At 39.9% G+C, this 18,355-nt stretch overlaps 1 protein-coding gene and 1 non-coding gene across 3 annotated transcripts; one reads left to right on the forward strand and one right to left on the reverse strand.

Moving 5' to 3' along the window:
• Positions 1-3,253: 3,253 nt before the first annotated feature.
• Positions 3,254-15,434, reverse strand: LOC144659420 (STE20-related kinase adapter protein alpha-like). Of its 2 annotated transcripts, none has more exons than XM_078519847.1 (13): positions 14,946-15,434; positions 12,469-12,537; positions 11,125-11,230; positions 10,862-10,983; positions 10,187-10,295; positions 9,000-9,123; positions 8,196-8,367; positions 6,658-6,762; positions 5,980-6,171; positions 5,800-5,837; positions 5,083-5,125; positions 4,098-4,182; positions 3,254-4,014 (listed from the first exon to the last, which is right to left on the reverse strand). In XM_078519847.1, exons 3-13 carry the CDS (start codon positions 11,207-11,209, stop codon positions 3,944-3,946), a joined length of 1,146 nt encoding a protein of 381 aa, XP_078375973.1. In that variant the 5' UTR covers positions 11,210-11,230; positions 12,469-12,537; positions 14,946-15,434; the 3' UTR covers positions 3,254-3,943. The 2 variants fall into 2 exon arrangements, with proteins under 2 accessions (XP_078375973.1, XP_078375972.1); XM_078519846.1 differs by lacking the exon at positions 14,946-15,434 and adding an exon at positions 12,732-13,738.
• On the forward strand, positions 13,122-13,193 carry Trnad-guc (transfer RNA aspartic acid (anticodon GUC)). The gene has a single exon. It is a non-coding gene; the product is annotated as a tRNA-Asp (tRNA).
• Positions 15,435-18,355: the final 2,921 nt, after the last annotated feature.

Below are 18,355 nucleotides of genomic sequence, written 5' to 3' on the forward strand. Positions count from 1 at the left end.
AACACTCATAGTTCATAGTTCTCTGTGATTCGCTAGTGGGAGGCGATGCGATCGTGTGCATTTCCGGCCGCGACAATGGAGTTGACAATTGAGATAACACATGCCCGCTTCCTCAGATATTTCGCCTGATTTGCTTGAAGTTGAATCGAATGTCGATGTAGAATGCTTTAGTTCAGTTTATTTGAGACGTGCATGCTGTAAGAAAGCTACAGTTCAGCTCTCCGCCGAGTGTTTTCTTATGTCTATCTTGGTATTAATTTTGACTCACATTTCAAGTTGTAAACACTCTTAATTAAATTGATAGAATTCTTGATTTAAACAAAATGCCGTATATGCAGTCTTTTTGGTTAAAAAACACATAAACTAGAGTGCCTTACGTTAAACTTGAGCTAAAATTAGCCCTCATTCAGCATTCGTTACAGAAATAGGGCTTCAGATCTACGGTGTCATGTCAAATTTCGGGAGACACCTTTTATCAAATCAAGTTAGATTTATATCCTACTTTAATACGGATTTAAAGTGACTAGCATACCCTAGTTTTATATGATCATTGTTATTCTCATTAGATCTGCAAATCTAGAGAGTGCCTTATTAACAATGATATTGCGAGAAGTCAGCTTCCATTTCATGATTTGTTATTTGCCTTTTACATCCCTACATTCAGTAGTACTTAAAGGGACAGTGTCACCATATCATGATTTATTGCTACTTGAAAAATGCAGTAAAGGTGTTGGGATTAATTAGAAATCCACTTATAACATGTGTCTTATAGCGGGGGGGGGGGGGGGTATTCCCTATAATATTGCCTTTTGGCAATGAAAGGTGTAAAAAAGGGGTACCTTTTCTATCAAAATGGTATATAAAAGGGTAAGGGGTTAGATATCCGGGCGGAGCCTCCCCGTACAAAACGTTTTCGAGGCCTGGCTTTGTTGCAACGTACTGTACTAGTCATAAAAAAAATGTTAAAAGGCGGTGTGGCTACGGACGGATAGGACAGTAGGGGCCTAAAAATTGAGATGTCGGGCCGATGTTTTCAAGTCTGACAGTTTTTAGAGTGTTACTTGAAAGAAAATCCCTTAAAAACCACTGATTTTTGTTTATTCACACCTTGGAGAATGAATTCGTGCCTTTCATTTGCTGTTCAAAGGTTATGTTGTTGATCTCTGAGTGCACCCTCATATATATAATTCTATCAACGTTGACCCAAAAACTTAGGAGGCTTCTCGTGATACTGCTCTTTTGATATTTGCTTTGCAGTTTTAGTCAGGAAAACTTGACAAGTATTGCTCCGAAAGGCGACGCGATAATCAACAATAAACTAGTAACGAGCTTATTTTGTCCTTAGAGCAGTTTTCAATTGAGTGTCGTAAAACCAAAACCAAAGTAATTACTTCGGCCAATCACAAAGGACACGGACAATCCAGTGAACCAATCAAAACTCGAAGCAAATACATGCAGCCGGCACGGAGCGCGCGAAAACGTGCGCGAGCGAGTCACGATTGGTTTTGGTTTAGTTCTGATTGGCTGAGAAAGTGGCGCGAGGTTTTTAAGCCAATCACTGAGCGTAATAATGCAAAACCAAAACAAACGCAATTTACTTTCGACACTCAAGTGAAAACCGCTCTATTAAGTTGGTTACAGATTCAGACTCTTAAATGTGATGCGCAGTTGGTAGAGCGCCGACTATCGTGCGGGAGGTCTCGGGTTCGAGTCCCAGACCGGACCAACACTCAGGGTCTTAAAATAACTGAGGAGAATATGTTGCCTTTGCAAAGACATCTGCAAATGGTTTGATATTCTGGTCTTCTCGGATAAGGAAGATAAACCGTAGGCCCCGTCTCCTGCATCTTTAGTGTCACGGTCAGCAGAGGGCGTAAAAGAACTCTCACACTTACCGTAAGGAGAAGGGCATGGAGTTCCCGGTGTTGAGGTCTGGTCTTTGCCCATTGTGCTGTGTATTGTGGAATGCTCGGAGATATTAGCTGTATAAGCTACTCTACAAATCTGAGGGTAAACAAAGTGATGATGATGATGATGATGATGATAAAATGATCTCGAATACCTCAAGAGCAAGGACGTGTGCCTAAAATTCGGCAAAACAAATTCGACAAATTTTCATTGGAAGCCGCAGTGCTCTTTGGGCAGCGGAATATTCCAAAACGAGGATTCTGAGAAGTAGTCTAATACCCCATCCTCACTAGCGCAACATGCTTAGTTAAAACAGATTTAACAAAATGAAATCATCAACTGAAAACTGACCAAAGACTAAATTAAATTTTACATAGGGTTCAAAGAGCCTCAAACTTGTGCTTTTTTACTAACTTTCAAGTCGACAAACCTCATTTAGCAACTTATGAAGAAAACAGTCTTAACTGAACCGCGTTTCACAAAGCAGCTTTTAAACGTGTTTTGGCTTTGATGTGAATGAGGTACAAGAGTTCCTTATTACATGACAAGTTTTTCGACCTCCTTATTCAAAACCTGGAACGTCAGTTTTTACCTTATTTTGTTGTGAACCTGGCCAAAAGAAAATTTGCATGCATGTGAAAACTTGTGACGTAGAGAACTTGCTAGTGTGCATTAAGCTTTAGAGTGTCGCTGAAATATTAATGTGTGGTCACATGAAGCTAGGTTTACAACTCTTAGTTAGAGCTTCACAAAGCAATTGAAAACGTCAGTTTTCTTCTTCCGTAATTTCAAGACAACTGTTATTTGACCAACAAATTAAGGAAAATGTGGGCGGAAAGTTGGGTTTTGAAATAAAAATTGGCGCTCGCTTGTCGGCAGCTTTACAAATACGTTTATACAAGGGTGGAGTCAGCAATGATTATTTTGTCTGATTTTGATCCTCACGGGCACAATACTTAATAAATATTCTATCATTATGTCTAACTGATTTTATAAAATATTAATCAGGCGATACACTACCACAATTCAACAGAACATGTTATCCCTCAGACAAAAAAATTAAATGTTTGCACGGACAAGCACCAGCATATCTGCGCAGCAAATTTATTGTTAGAGCTGACGTCCATTCTATCAATACAAGACACCGAAACAAGTTGGATGTCCCGCTATTCAAAACAGCTACAGGCCAGCAGTCATTTGTATTCAGAGCTACTCGGTTTTGGAACGAACTACCAAGGACCCTAACAGACGTTAATAGTTTGAGTATTTTTAAGGATGCTATAAAACGTCGCGCTTGGAAGAATTTTATTGAAACATAGAACCCTTTTAAACGTAACCCCAAGTCTACGTGTGAAACCATTCAAATAAAAATAAGTTTCATTTGTGTGAAAATGGACCTGAAGGTAAAACTCATTTTCATTCGAATGGTTTTGCATGTAGACTCGTTTTGAAACAGAGGCAAAGGGTAACTCGGAAATGGCCTATTGCCACCGCTTCTAAGTAGTTCAGGCACCTCTCCAAGTGAATGAATCATGATGAAGAACAAATTTTTGCGTGATGAATTACAGAAACGTATGAAATCTGTAAGGAAAATATTGATACAAGTCTTGCGGCTAAATGCAAACTACACCTTTAGCTTTTTTACAAATTGCAAAGTTTCAAATAAAAAAACTGCGTAACTTTCCACTTTCCCAAATACAAGAAGTTTCATCACAGCCTGTAACTTATTCTGAATAAAAATATCTTAAAAGAAACGTCACTGTAAAAATGTTTCGCGTTCTGGTGTTAAAGTAAACTAGGCATAATTTTCTTTGATGCCTTAATCTTATGCATCAGTTTCTTCTCGTCCTAGAGTGAGCCACAAATCAGTAAGCAGCCTGGTACTTTGTCCCCAGCTTCTGCATCTCCCCGAGTGAAAGCTGTAACTTGGGAACCTGGTTTTTAGTCCCCAGTTTCTTCACGTCATTAAGTGTCGGCTCCAGGTCCCAAACCTCCGTCGCGCAGGTGATCTTTGCTGCCGTGAGTCAGTGGAAGATCAGAAGGCCCACTCGTCTAGAGTCATGCCTGATAAACTATCGCTCGCAATTGAGCTGGCAACGTCTTGGTCTGCAAGATAACGTAGCAGTTTGGTTTTAGACAATTTATTTTTACTTCAATGACCACAGGAGCGTTATAGCATGCACCCTTACCGATACGTTTGTCATCCTCGCAGTTGGCAAGTGATGGGACGGTGGACAGAAGCTCGGGCAACAACTCCTTCGCTTTCCGCTTGACCTTAAAACAAAGACAAATGTCACTTTTACTTGGCACAATTGTTTGTCAGGGAAGAAATGCAAGAATGTAAAAAAGCTAGTTGCGTGACGCGGCAATGGACTCAGTCACGACACGAAAATCGTTGCGTGATAAAAGTGTTCTCTGTATTCTTTCGAAAGCACGCAATATTAAGTTGGCAAGTCATGGGGCGGTGGACAGAAGCTCGGGCAACAACTCCTTTACCTTAAAACAAAGACAAATGTCACTTTAACTTGCCACAACTGTTTGTCAGGGAATGAATGCAAGAATGCAAAAAGCCAGATGCGTGACGGGGCAATGGACTTAGTCACGAAAATCGTTGCGTGACTACCCAAATAATAAAAATATGAGCTTTCGGCTATTTTACTATAGCCTTTAACGAATGTAAAAAAAGGCTATAAAAGGCTATAGTAAAATAGCCGAAAGCTCATATTTTTCTTAAACTTTTTAAACCAGAGAACGCTTTTTTGCACTTTTAATATGTTTTATCCTGGTTACAGTTCAATCTTTAATTTTACCCAAATAATGGCTGAGAAAAGAAACTAAACACCCGGGTGAACTCCAGATTAAGGTTCTTTTACAGGTCATTGAGCCCGCGATTTGCGTCTTAAGTTGCTAAGCAACCATGTGCATTCTCACAACAAGCTGACGTCGAAGGTTTGCGGAGTGTTCTTGCTAAACTGATCTGATTGGATAAGGCGTGTCGGAAAGACTTCGGGTGCTTCAACGAAGATCTACAAAAATGGTCCGGTGAATATATAGAAAGTGTTATTTCTATCCTTTCGAAAGCGCGCGAGATTGAGCCTGTTTTAAAGGATGCAAAAGATGTTACGGTGACTGTGGATTCAAATAGATCAAGTCCCCGTGATTGAGAGGCTGTACCTGTTTGAAGAACGGATGAGAAGCCAGGCCAGTGGCTGTTGGTCTACAAAAAACAAACAGACAGTTCTTAACACTTTTTACACTTTTTACCTTTTAACCGTCTTTTATTTGTAATTTTTAGACCTTTTTTATTTCACGAGAGCGTTTTAACGAGCTACGGCTCCTGAGCTCTTCGTGGTTAAATAAACTATGTCTATGTCTATGTCTATGTCTAACACCATTTTAGAGATACTTTTTTTAGGTCACGGATAGGGTTCACCGCGGTCAAACGTCTCAGGCAGGTTTTCTTTCCATTTCGCCGTTTTTTGTTCAAATTGAAGTGATTACGAGCAAGGATAGATAAAAATAATTGCCGAGTGAAAGCATAATCCCATTCCCTCAGGTAAACCAGTGTTTTTACTTTTTAAATGTTTCGCATCCGAACCAAAGGTGCTTTGACAAATGGCGCCGACAAGTCCGCATATCGCTATTTTTAAACACGTAGAACTTTTTTAGTAAAGCTCCAAAGAACTTAGTAAACCCTTAGGATACCGGTTATGTATCGAACTTTGAACTGTGAAAATTAAAACCTTATCTTTGCAGTACTTTTCTTATTTTTTGCATATTTCTGTCGTTTGACCGCGGTGGACGGATAGGGTATCTTGAAAAGTTAAGCCTAAAATTTTCAAGGGCGTGGTAACAAGTAAGGAATCATAAAAAATCGTAGCGTCTTGTTACCTTAATGAAGGATCTCTTTGCAAGCACGAGTCGACAACCTACAACAGAAATGGAAATACATAAATATTGTCAAAGCATCATTAGATTGCCGCTAACTGTACATAAAAGAAAACAACTCTTTAAGGAGTACAAGAAAAACAAAATGTTTTACTACACATAAAATAGGTTTAATTTACTCACCTGGTGAAAAGCGAGCGAAAACTTCCCCTGGGAGGTCACCTGACTTGCCTCTCTCCCCTCCCCAAGGGAGGTGATGCCGCTGCTGACACCCGAGTCTGTCCCTGAGGTGAGTTGTGTTGACGTGTCTACATCACCCACCACCAAGGAGTCACACAGCTTTGGAGTGCTACCCTTCAATTTCTCTAGTAACACCTGTGAATGAAGAAAACGGCTTTTTAAGTAGAGAGTGAAAGTGTGTTATTGTGGTCCTCTCAGAGTGAACAAGAATGCACGACCAGTGTAAGTCTGGTATAGGTTCGAACAGGGAACACTGGATTTTTTCCTGATTGTCCCACACATGTGACATGGCTGATTTAATAACATGCTGTCATAATTATAAGTAATAAACTGAAGAGGCAGTTTGTATGGTGGACACTGGCTAGCACAATGATCTTGCAAGGGATAGCACACAGGGCTCTGGCTAGGGATTTGGAAAGCAACCACACCACTAACAGTTATGCAACTACAGCCACCTCTTATCGGTCCTGACCATTTTGTGTGTTTTTCAAATAAGCCGGGAGCAAAGAGAGATGGCTGCATTTGCATACTACCACAGAGTAGGAACACAACCATACTCTGACCAGCCACTGTGTTTGACTGGGTAAGCGAGTGTTTCATTTTGAGATTTCCCTGATTTACCTTTGTTGGAGGCATTCCAATGTATGGCACAGTTCCTCGAGCAAGCTGTATAGCAGTGATACCAACACTGTAAATATCAGACTTGAAGTCATATCCTTGGAGATCCTGTACAAATAAAAGAAATAAAAAATAATGGGAATTTGCAGTGGTATTTCCACAAAGTGGCTTTTCAACTACCGACACTGTAAATCTGAAGAAACCAATATTGTAAATCATACAAAACAATTGTTAAAAATACCAACTGGCAGGAGGCTGACTACCGTATTTATTGGATTAGGCGCCCTGGGCGCTTATTAAATATTTGGACCTTTAGAGTGGGCGCTTATTCGAGGTGGGCGCATCGAACGGCCCGGGTTCGAGACCTGGCCGGGGCGCTGCGTTGTGTTCTTGGGCAAGACACTTTACTCTCACAGTGCCTCTCTCCACCCAAGTGTATAAATAGGTACCGGCGAACTTACTGCTGGGGGGTAACCCTGCGATGGACTAGCATCCCATCCAGGGGGAAGTAGCAATACTCCTAGTCGCTTAATGCTGCGGAAACCGGGATAAGCTCCGGCTGTATGGGCCACTTAGGCTCGGACACAGACTTTACCTTTTACCTTACTTCAGCAAGTAGTTAGTTAATTTTGCAACGAAATATTAAATAATAACAAAACGTGAAGATGTAATGAAGCAGAATTTTCACTGTTCCTTGAAAGCTTCTGTAAAATACTAAGAAAACTTGGTCTTCGGAAAAGTCTATTAGTAGTACTTAGTCAATAACATTCAACCCAATTGTCACTAAGGTCAATACTCTTCTGTACACCTCAGTGGGGCGGTGTGGGCGATTATTTGAGGCTGGGCGCTAATTAACTTTTCCTACCTATAGGGTGGGTGCTTATCCGAGGTTGGGCGCTTAATCAAATAAATACGTAGTAGTGCATTTATAAAGTGTGGAGGAGTTGAATGGATGTTTGTCCATCCCAGGATTACCCCCAACATTAAATTCGCCGGTATCCATTGATACACCTGGGTGGAGAAAGGCACTATGAGAGTAAATTAACTGTCTTAAAGTAAGGTAAAGTCTGTCTCAGAGCCATGAGGCCCATGCAGCCGGAGCTTATCCTGGTTTCCGTAGCATCAAGCGGCTAGGAGTATTGCTACTCCTCCCTGGATGGAATGCTAGTCCATCGCAGTAAATTCGCAGTAAATTCGCCGGTACCCATTTATACACCTGGGTGGAGAGAGGCACTGTGAGAGTAAAGTGTCTTGCCCAAGAACACAACGCAGCGCCCCGGCCAGGCCTCGAACCCGAGCCGTTCGACTCGGAGTTGAGCACGCTAACCATTAGGCCACTGTGCCTCCCCTAAATTAACTGTCTTGCCCCTCCCCCCCCCCCCAAAAAAAAAAAAACAATGATCACAGCCAGGGTTCAAACCTGGACCACTCAATCCAGAGTCCAGTGCACAACCATAAGGCCACCGCACCGACCATGCCTACTATCTGGTAGGGGTATTAATTAACAAGCATTATAGCTCCAGCCCGCCAAGGCTGCTGACCTGTTGCAAGATCTCTGGTGCCATCCAAGGTAGAACAGCGACTGCATGCGAAGGAAAATGATGAGCCATCCTTAACTTGTCACCTTCTTTCTTCAGCATTATGGACTTTCTCAGACCTGACAGACATACTGTACCATCTGCACCAATCAAAATATGACTTCCTTTTACTGCCCTGTCAGTGATAAGAGAATAACATATTTGTCACGATGACTGAAAATATATCAGAATAATACATCCCTCAAATAAAATCCTATATTAAATACACACTAATCGTGTCTATAACAAAGTTCTTGATTTTGATTGGCTCTGGTTCATAATTGGTATGCGATCAAGTGGGTGTTTAATTACAGGTATCCAATTTGAACAACTTCAGAACAACTTCAAATTGGATACCTGTAATTGGACACCTACACCATTTGTGTGTCAATCATATACACTTAGATGGGTTTTTGCTTACTGTTTTCCTACTGATCAAATATACACTCACAGGTACCTTTGACTTTTTCATACAAAAAACCTTCTCAAAGACTTCCTAACCTTCAATTTTGTTATAGTCATGATTAATTAGTAATTGGACCTTGTGTCACACAATTCAGTGACTATTCTTGCTCGTAATTTTAAATCGGATTGCGCTGCACACTCGGCTGATTTTGAAAGTACTTGCCTGTTTTTTCCCTGAATTGTACTCCACTCGGTCCAATTACTGTTATAAAAAAAAAACATTTTCTTACTTGTCTTCTCAATTTCTGCCTGATCAACAACCACATTACTCAGGGAAAAAGTTCTGACTAGAATAAAATTTACCTGTGAATGATGCCCAACTTGTGAAGATAATCCAGTGCTTGAAGAATCTCCCAAAGAATGGCAGCAATAAGAATCTCACTCATTCCCTCAGAAAACCTTGCTTTCAACATATCAGCACAGGACCCTAAAACACATAGTGATGCATCTCCAAGGGCATTAATAAAAGTTGTAAACTGGTAGGAAGGCAGATTATGAGTACAAAATAAGGCTAGGCTGGTCTCACCATTACACCAATGCAGATAATAAAAATATCTTATAGTAATTGTCCACTCCCCCAACGGGGCTTTTCAGGGCCAAATCAAAAAGGATTAAAAAATATTGCAAAGAAAAAAACATGATTAAAAATCCCAGCTGGCAGGAGGCAGACCAGTTGGCTATTTACAAGGCAGCATAGCCAAGGAGTTAAACTCAGGACTACCGAGAACCATGATCAGAACAGGACTTGAGCTGCGCCCTCCAAATTTCAAGTCCAGCTATCTACCACTTGGCAAAGCTGCTTCCTATAGATAGCAACAACCATGAGTCCTTGACTTACCTTAAAATTATTATAGGAAATTTAAACGCTTGTATTAATTAAGGTATTTGAAATTAACGCGACTTAAATTACCGGTAATCAAATTAAAGGAAAAATTTCTTCCTAATAAAGGAAATTAACGCGAAAGAAGGGGTAACATTTCAAAATGAAGGAAATTAATGTGACGAACACAAAGGAAAAAAGAACTTGTTTAGACAACTGGAACAAGTTTACTTTAACACAAAGGAATCTGACCGCCTCGAGCGTTCTTCACAGTTTTAATGTTCTGACAGATTTCCACCCTGCCTATTCCCAAGAGTCAAGACGACTGGACTGTATCGAGAAATTGGGGCCAGAATAATGGAAATTAAAGTCATGGAAATTAACGAGACTTAAATTAACACAAATTTTTGAAATTCGTGCTAATTTCATGAAGCGTTAATTTCTGATAATAAGGTAGAATGTCAAAGGGAAGAGAAAGATTAGGTACTCCAGAAACTGATGCTGAAAGTCAATTCATTTGATGGAATTTATCTGGAAGCTAGAAACAGCCCCAGATCAAAATTGCTGGTGAGGGGTTATAAAAAGGATGCTTCAACTAGAGCATAAATAAAGAAAGGTTGTTCTGTTACAGGGATTTAAAAAATAAATAGGGGCTGACTTGCCTACATACCAAAGTCCATAAGAGGGATAACATTCCTCACTTCTTGTCTGGTCACAAAAGAACAGTAAAAGGGCAGAATATTTGGATGACAGAGAGATCGCAACACTTGGACTTCGTACTGCAGCACAAGATCATAAAACAACACAGTCATAAGTAACAAATAATGTCTATACAATAATTCTAAATGTAAAGCTATTGCTCTGGGTTGACTGTGTTTTCGGTTTGAATTTTTTTCTTTGAATTTGTTTCCTTTGTTTCAGATTTTTACAACAAACATGAGAAATTGTTTTAGGATTTTAAACATGAAAAAAAACCTGCCTTGAAAGTTTCAAATACAAAATAAAACTGTGTTCAATGTTGCCATTACCACCCCATTTTGAGTAGCAATAAGTGATGTGACGTAATCTTTCAATATCATTTCGGTGTTCATGGGAAACCTTTATTTACATAAATACAAAGCATAAAGAAGTCTTGTGCACTGAGACTAACTTTTTCACTTAATAACATTTAATTAACTTTTCTGCTAATATTTGACTCAAAACACAGTGTTACAATTAATACAGAACTATATGTAGTAATATTAATTATAAAAAGTCTTTAATCAGTCTGTAAAAATGCAACGTTGCTTATCTAGCCAGTCAACATTACATTCTTTTAAAAACAGATTCCAAAACAGGTGCAAACCTTTAAATTTTCCAACTGCTCAGCATTTTGAACATCAACATTTGTTTGCTTTACAACTACAAGTGTTTTTGAAGGGCAATGACGAGCCACAAACACTTTGGAAAGTCCACCAAAGCCTTGACCTGAAATAAAAAAGGATGGAAAATAACTTAAAAGGAACTTCATAGAATGATGTAATGGCTAATTCATTTCCTCTATATTTTGTGCATTAATCATTTTTTCTAAGGCTAAGGTTATCTACTAACTATTAGTTATCTACTCACCAATAAAGCTTAGCAGTGCATAATCTTCAGGATTTGGGAGGCACACTACTCTTGGTTGGTGACTGTTTAAAACTTCTGTAGACATTGTTGGCTGGAGTGTAGATTGCTGTTGGTATCAATTTAACAATGATAAGGGTATGCAAGAAGGGAATAGAAAAGCTGTGAACTGTTATTAATAAGTTGCCAATAGCAGTCCTGCAATAGTAATGTCATAGCATTGTGACAGGCATGGATTACTACCAGAATGATGAAATTAATTGGTTAGAGCGCTTCACTGGTATCGCAGAGGTCAGGGTTCAAGTCCTGACAAGCCTGATTTTTTCGGGCTTTCTTTTCGCAACTGTTTAAATTGTGTTGATAACTGCAAGGATCTTCTCTTCATTTATTCTTCATCTGCAGTCGGTTCAAATATATGATTTCACATATTCACAATAAATTTCACAAAAGAAAAAGCACCACATTCTTAATCATACTAAACATTTAGAAATTTGCAGAAGTAAGCACTTTTGAGCACACTTATGGTAGCGCTTTGTATGCTTGTTACCATCATGGTGTACATATCATGTTACCTTGGCAACCCTTCTCACAAAAGCTAAGGGCCAGGTAAACAATTCTGGGAGGTTAAAGGGACAGCATTGTCACGATATTTTAAGTCATTTTTCTGATTACTTCCAAATTGAAAGAAACCTCAAAATAATAGTTATGGGCAAGATTTCTGCACAGCCCCCTACATTAATTATGCATACAATATTCTGACTGATTCGTTCTTTTCATGATTGCTGTTTATGTATAGTGATAGTATGAAATAGTTGCATACATAATTAATGTAGGGGGCTGTGCGGAAATCTTTCCATAGTTGTGTAATGTAGGAAAACAACAAAGGAGTAATCAAGTCCCGAAAATAACCATGGATGGTTTCGTCTGACAAAGATTAAGTCAGATTACGACCGACAAACTTGCCAGTTTTTTCAAGTTGAGTTGTCCATGACTGAGCTCCTTTAAGATTTCTGGCTTTAATGATACATACACTATCCAGCTACGACAGTTAATGTATACATTTGGGAAATTATAGTAAAATCAATTAAGGACAGCACGTACTGTTGATAGTGTGCACACATTCTGCACAACACAGGATGGTAATGTTTCATTTGTTTATCAAGAATATATGCTTTAAACAGCAGTTTCCCCTGAGGACCATCCTGTGATGCGCAGAAATGTACTGACACTAACAAAAGGTTGCATTATTGTATTGAATTTTAACACTAGGAGTAAATGAAAACTACACTTGCACATGTTTTATAAGGTTTTCTTAGCTACAGCCTTCAATGAGATAGGCATACAAACCTGATTTGGAGCTTGGTTCACAACTTCTGCTGGCGAGACGGCTACATGTGCCGTGTCAATACAAATACACTGTAAAGAAATATCTAAGTTTAATAAGTTCAAATTGAGCTTTAAATTAGCTCTTTAGCTAAATACCATTGACACTTAAATAAAGTTTATGTATGTATGTATGTTTATATTTAATTACGTACATCGACAACATTGTATTTAGTATTCACAGTACTCTAATTTAATTAGTCAAGCAATATATGTTTCCTACGTACCAAGTGTGACATGAATCCATTTATCAGTTGAGATTTCAAACACGACCTGGCTAATTTCACGACAAGAAAGATCAAAGCTCATCTAAGGCCACGAGTCGATCACGGCCATGTTGGATTGCTTGAAACGCGGGATATCACACTTATAAAATCACGAAATAAAACTTGATGTAGGTGCGTAAACTTAAAAAGCTTTGAAATGGTAAAAGACGATACAAACTGTACAGTTTGTGAAAAATGTGACCAAGAAGTTTAGCTCACAACCAAAACGCCTCTCGTCTTCTCGTTGTTGTGTTTTTCTATACAATGTGAGCATTCAGGTCTTTCTGTCAGCGGTCGTATATCTTTGTAATTAGTTTAAATAATAAAAACATTTCCGTTATTTCAGCGCGGTCCTCGGTAGTATAGTGGTGAGTATCCCCGCCTGTCACGCGGGAGACCGGGGTTCGATTCCCCGCCGGGGAGGCAATACTTTTTTCTTTTTCTTTCTTTTTCTTCTCACTTCTTCTTTTTTACTAATATTTTTTCAAACATACACACATAGCAATTAAAATATCCAATTCCGTGCATATCGTTTTACGCGAGAATGCAATGTCAACCGAATCGCTCGATGCTCTGATGCTCTGATGGTCTCTGATCATGATTCAGACAGGCTGCGTGGTTTTCGAGCCATTTGGGACTGAAATGACTGGTCACAATTTTTGATCATTTTGGTCTGGAAGTGGTATGGTTTGAACATTCTGGTCAGCAATTCGGTATTAGTCTTGGAACAAACTGTCTTTTGATAATTGTTGTTTATCTCTTGAGAGGTTCAATTAAACGTCGGAAATTTGAAACTCTTGATTGTTTATATAACCAGAAAAAGTTTCTGGGTATGGTCTGGTCTGAAATAAGGGAGGAAAATTCACATATTTTGGTCCAGAAAAAGGCAAGAGTTCGATTCAGGAAGCGCGAGCGCTGCACATTGGCCTGCGTCGCAGACGTAATCTAACCCCGGCAAAATCAGGGTTTAGTTTCGTCTGCGGCGCAGGTTAGCCGCACATTTCCACCAAAATTTTCGGGGATAAAATACTTGTTCATCGTTTGTTTGTTGTTATTTTTAGATATACACGAATTTTATTAGGCTGTAGCCAAATCTGATCATGAATTTCAGCTATAACGCAACTCTTAATATGGAATATACATTTGGATCGCATGTTATAGACTCGTGTCGTGGCAGCTGAATTAATTTCCGCCTATTGTTTCACGACGCCGAAAAATGTACAGGCGGAAATCCGTCCGTTTGCAGGCTAGACGGCATACCGTGTCGAAAGGTTTCTTTCAGGTCGAGAAAATGTACGTCTTCCATTTATGCTAATGGAACATTGTCTACGCTGAATTACCTCTAATTAGTAGCTTTTTGAAAGGCAGTTTGAGTGGAGCGTAGGGGTAAGTCAAGATCATATATATATGCACAGAACTGTAGTTACTGGGGTCATTCTAGTCACGTACCCAACAGGCCGTTTCGAATTGATCGGTGAATATCTGTTCGGAAAAGCTATAATCGCCTACGATTTTCGGATTAAAGTGTGATGAAAAACTGGAGACTTTTTTACCTCAAACTTTCGTGACATGGGGAAAGTAATGCCTGTTGTTTTCCGAGAGAGAAAAATGTCGTTTTGGGCACGAAAAAAGGCCAGCTACGATTTTCGAGAAGGCAACAGCGGCTCGTAATTCGGGTAATAATAATTCGTCCACTAAAATTTTCTGAAAGTTCAAAATTCAGCTAGCGTATCCAAAAGGTACATTTTTCTTAGCGTTTAAAAATGAGGCTAAACAACGCGCAAAGTGGACACTATAACTTAAAACGGTGTTTCGACACCTATGGTAAAATTTTCTCGTTGCGTTCCCCAGTAGTTAACTCCCCTCGTTGAATACGGACAATACTCTAGCAACTTTTCCTGCATTCATCGGAAAAAATGTCAATTCTAAAGGACGATGTTGGGCTCAACTTTCTTAAATGGTCTGCCAAAGAAAATGTTTAGGGGGGGATACATAATTTGCTAATAGTATGTAATTCATCAGTGAATAATCGCAAATGCAGCGGATAAATAACTGTGTGATCGATTGATATCATTTTCTATCAGGCGTTTGTAGCTCACTCTTATATTTAGACTATTCAGTGAAATGTTATTCTGACGAACAAGCTTGAAGTTGCCAGCCGTTTTGACTACAAACCTTGCGAATCGAAGCTTCTTGCTGAAAAGTTCGATCATATGTAGATCACTTGCGCGTTCTATTCACTTTCAATCCCAGCTGTTTTCTCGTCAAGTCAACAATGTGATCAGCGACTGCATGTACAAAGATCTTCAGTTGAGCTTTATTTCATATCGTTCTTCAGTCCCTATATGAATAATCCATTTCCCCACAAGTAGCTAAAGGGAACGATTTCCAACTGAAACATCTATACCTCAGTGAGCAACTTCAGTCTGCCAAGCTTCCAGCATCCGACAAATTTGTTTGGCCGTTGAGTCGCCAATGACTTAGTTTGTTTCTCTCGTAGGTTTTGGCAACAAGATCGTTTATTAATTTAATATTACAAGCATGGAGGATCTTGGCCCAAAGAAATTTTTTTTTTGTAAAGGCTCAAAGGGATTGGGAAGTTGTAGTTATTGTAGCAAGCGCCATGACTTATTTTGTCCCGTTTGGTGTACGTTTAGGTCTCTTAAACGCTTCAGAGTTGCTTTGGCACAGTTCAAGATAAGTACATTGGCTTTCAGCACACCTTGGCCGGAATTTCACCGACGTGTTGTCCTTTTGTCAATATTTGAAGTGCAGTTCTGTTTTAAGACTGTTTCCGGCATTGTTTCTTCTGGCTTGCTACGTGATTTTCCTGATTCCTCTGTATGAGGTCGTATGGTTCCTCAAAGAAGCTAAAGCAAGTTTTTGATGCATAAATTTAATCTCTAACTTACCTGATTTTGCTAAAAAATTTTCCCATCCTAATCTTCGCTCCGCTGAAAATGGCGAGAATTTTGAGGATGCATGTCCTCGCACTAATAGATACGGGATTGATTGTAGTTCAGCCCGCGCATTTCGACGATCAGTCCCTTCAATTTAACATGAACTATTCAATTTTTTGTAGACATTTAGTAGGACATGCCGTGAAGTAGAGAACACTCACTCTCAGTAATCGAGCATGAGGCAGGTTTGATATATGTATTCAAAGCCCTCATCGAGCAGAAGGATTGAAGTTCGAATGATCCTGACAATGTAAACATGGCATTCTTTGAATAACAGTCAAGCTTCCACTTGAAAAACAAAATTGCTCAGAATCTGAGAAATCGCCTGTTCTGGCGGTACAAGTTTCTTTAGAGGAAGACACGGGACTTCTTGTGATCGGACGCCATGAAAATTTTAATTCGGTTCGTCGACTGTCAACCACACCCCTTCCTAAATCCCTTCCGATCACACAATTTGTATCACTACTGTACTTTTAATAATCAACTTTTGCAATGGCGTTGCAGTGTTTAAAGACTTTCAGCTCTTATAGCAGTTTGGCAAGTGGCCGTTTAGTTTTTACAATCACATCAGTTAGCAACACACTATAAGACATTCACATCGACAAAGTTCGTTGTGATTTTGAATCAGAGTAACGGATCCTTTTTCCGTGATCATTTAAAACACTTCATTTTTTCCGAGTTTTCGAGCAAAACATAAATTTTTCAAGCGCTATACAAACATCTTACAGAACATAAGCTAGCCCTGGATAAACGGGAAAACTTTGGAGAGGCGAAAAAAATCCTATTCCATCGTAAACGAGCGTGACAGATCCAAAAATTCCTCGATTGTCCTTTTACAAATTTGTTAACGACTTTAGTAAAAGAATTTCATATCATTTTCAAGCACCACTTACCTCGTCATCTCCCAAAGTTGAGGAAGCCATCATTAGCAGTGAAAAAATGCCTAAATGAGATCTTAGGACGTGATGGACTCTTCGAGAGTGTAAATTAATATCTTTCTCAACGTGTGCGCGCTACCAAGAAGGTCACAAAATTCAAAGCCTGAGTACTACAGGGTCATCGTAAAATGACATAAATAGATATTATTGACTTATATTAGAAAATAAACGTGTCACGTAGGTCGAAAACAACGTTATTATTAGAAAGCTTTGTTATGAGAATACCCGAAAGCTTCAAAGATTAGGGTTTACATTATTTTAAAAATATTTTATTACAGGAAATTTTTTTTCTGTTATTTCTTGTGTAAACAGTTGATTGCCCTCTATCAATCACCTACCTTTGTGCTTATGCTGTCCAACACGATCAGGATTTTAGCAATCAATCACCATATAATTCCGTGCGGGTGTTAAGGGTACTTTTTTCGTTGCAAGCCAGCGCTGTGCTGAACGTGCCTTGGCTTGACAATGTTATCACTAATCGGGTTATTATTATATATATCTGCTCTCTTTACAAAAGTGCAATCTTTTTCCTGTCAAAGGAAAGAGATTGAAAAGTTTCCTGTGTAGGAGGAAAGGCCCGGATTTTGAACGTCTGCACGCACTTTAGCGCTTGTGATTGGAAATGCTCCAACTAGTCGCACGCTTGGATAGCCGTCGCAGCCTGCGTTGCAGATCTAGACGAACTTAACCCCAATATTGTCCTTACGGACTATACCGGGGTTTAGTTCGTGGGGTTGGATAGCCTGTGTAAAACCATTTTCGTCCCCATATACCGCTTGTCCCTTTAGCTTTTAGCCGCAAGACCTGGGGTACGAGGAACAAGCGGCTCTGGGGACACATGATTTGATTGGCTAGATTTTAACAGAGAACGTAGATCTGCTAGAAATTTGCTAGATTTAAATCTCCTCTGAGGAGAAATCGCTCTAGGGACGGGATTGGGGTAAAAATTGAGGAGAGTTAACACTCAGGCCCGCTCCCCAAGCCCCGCGCAATTTTTTCACTCGCGATTTTTCGCGCTGCTCCCGAACAAACTGAACGCCGACACAGGCTTAGTGCATGGAAAACAGGTTTTGTGCGGGGAAAACAGGCTTAGTGCGTGGAAAACCAGTCAAGTGCGCGCGAAAACGTGGCAATTTGGCACTTAACAACAAACCTGCTGTCACGGCTTGCGTGTTTTACCATACGTGACCGTCGCGTGACAGTTATCATCTTGACTCGTCCCAGTACTCTCTCCTCCGCAAAGGTTCGAATTCCCTATGGAGCGTTCGTTGTGAAAATCTGCTGGATAAGGTGTGTACAGGTGCAAAAGGAGATCCATTGCGCCGCAGTTTGCGCCGCTCACTCCGTATTCTTCCGCCTGCACTCACTTCGCACAGCAGATTCTCTCCACCGAAAACCTATGAGGAGGAATGAGGAGGACTATGAGGAGCCTCTGCGGAGGGGAAAGGTCACAGTAGGCAAGCACGAGTAACGCAAGAGCGACTGGGAATAGGTTATTTATCCTGCTTCTCGCAGGATAGCCTCCTATGCAGTCGTTCTTTGGGCTCGACATGCGTTCTTCCCGCAAATTTGTAAGGGAAGAACGCGTGACGAGCACAAAGAACGACTGCGAAGGAGGCTACCCGCAGGAGTGTCCCCAACCAAACCAAGGGAGCGCATCTTTCAAACAATCAAACGAAACCCAAGA

Source organism: Oculina patagonica, chromosome 7 (genome assembly GCF_052425735.1).
Source record: "Oculina patagonica isolate OP01 chromosome 7, crgOcupat, whole genome shotgun sequence".
In the NCBI taxonomy this organism is placed as follows: Eukaryota; Metazoa; Cnidaria; class Anthozoa; order Scleractinia; family Oculinidae; genus Oculina; species Oculina patagonica.

What these genes read in the sequence shown, in the direction of transcription:
- LOC144659420 (XM_078519846.1), bottom strand. An exon ending in AAGTTGGGCATCATTCACAG is followed by an intron (nt 8,368 to 8,999) that starts GTAAATTTTATT and finishes TATCACTGACAG; the next exon opens with GGCAGTAAAAGGAAGTCATA. An exon ending in CACCAGAGATCTTGCAACAG is followed by an intron (nt 6,763 to 8,195) that starts GTCAGCAGCCTT and finishes TTATTTGTACAG; the next exon opens with GATCTCCAAGGATATGACTT.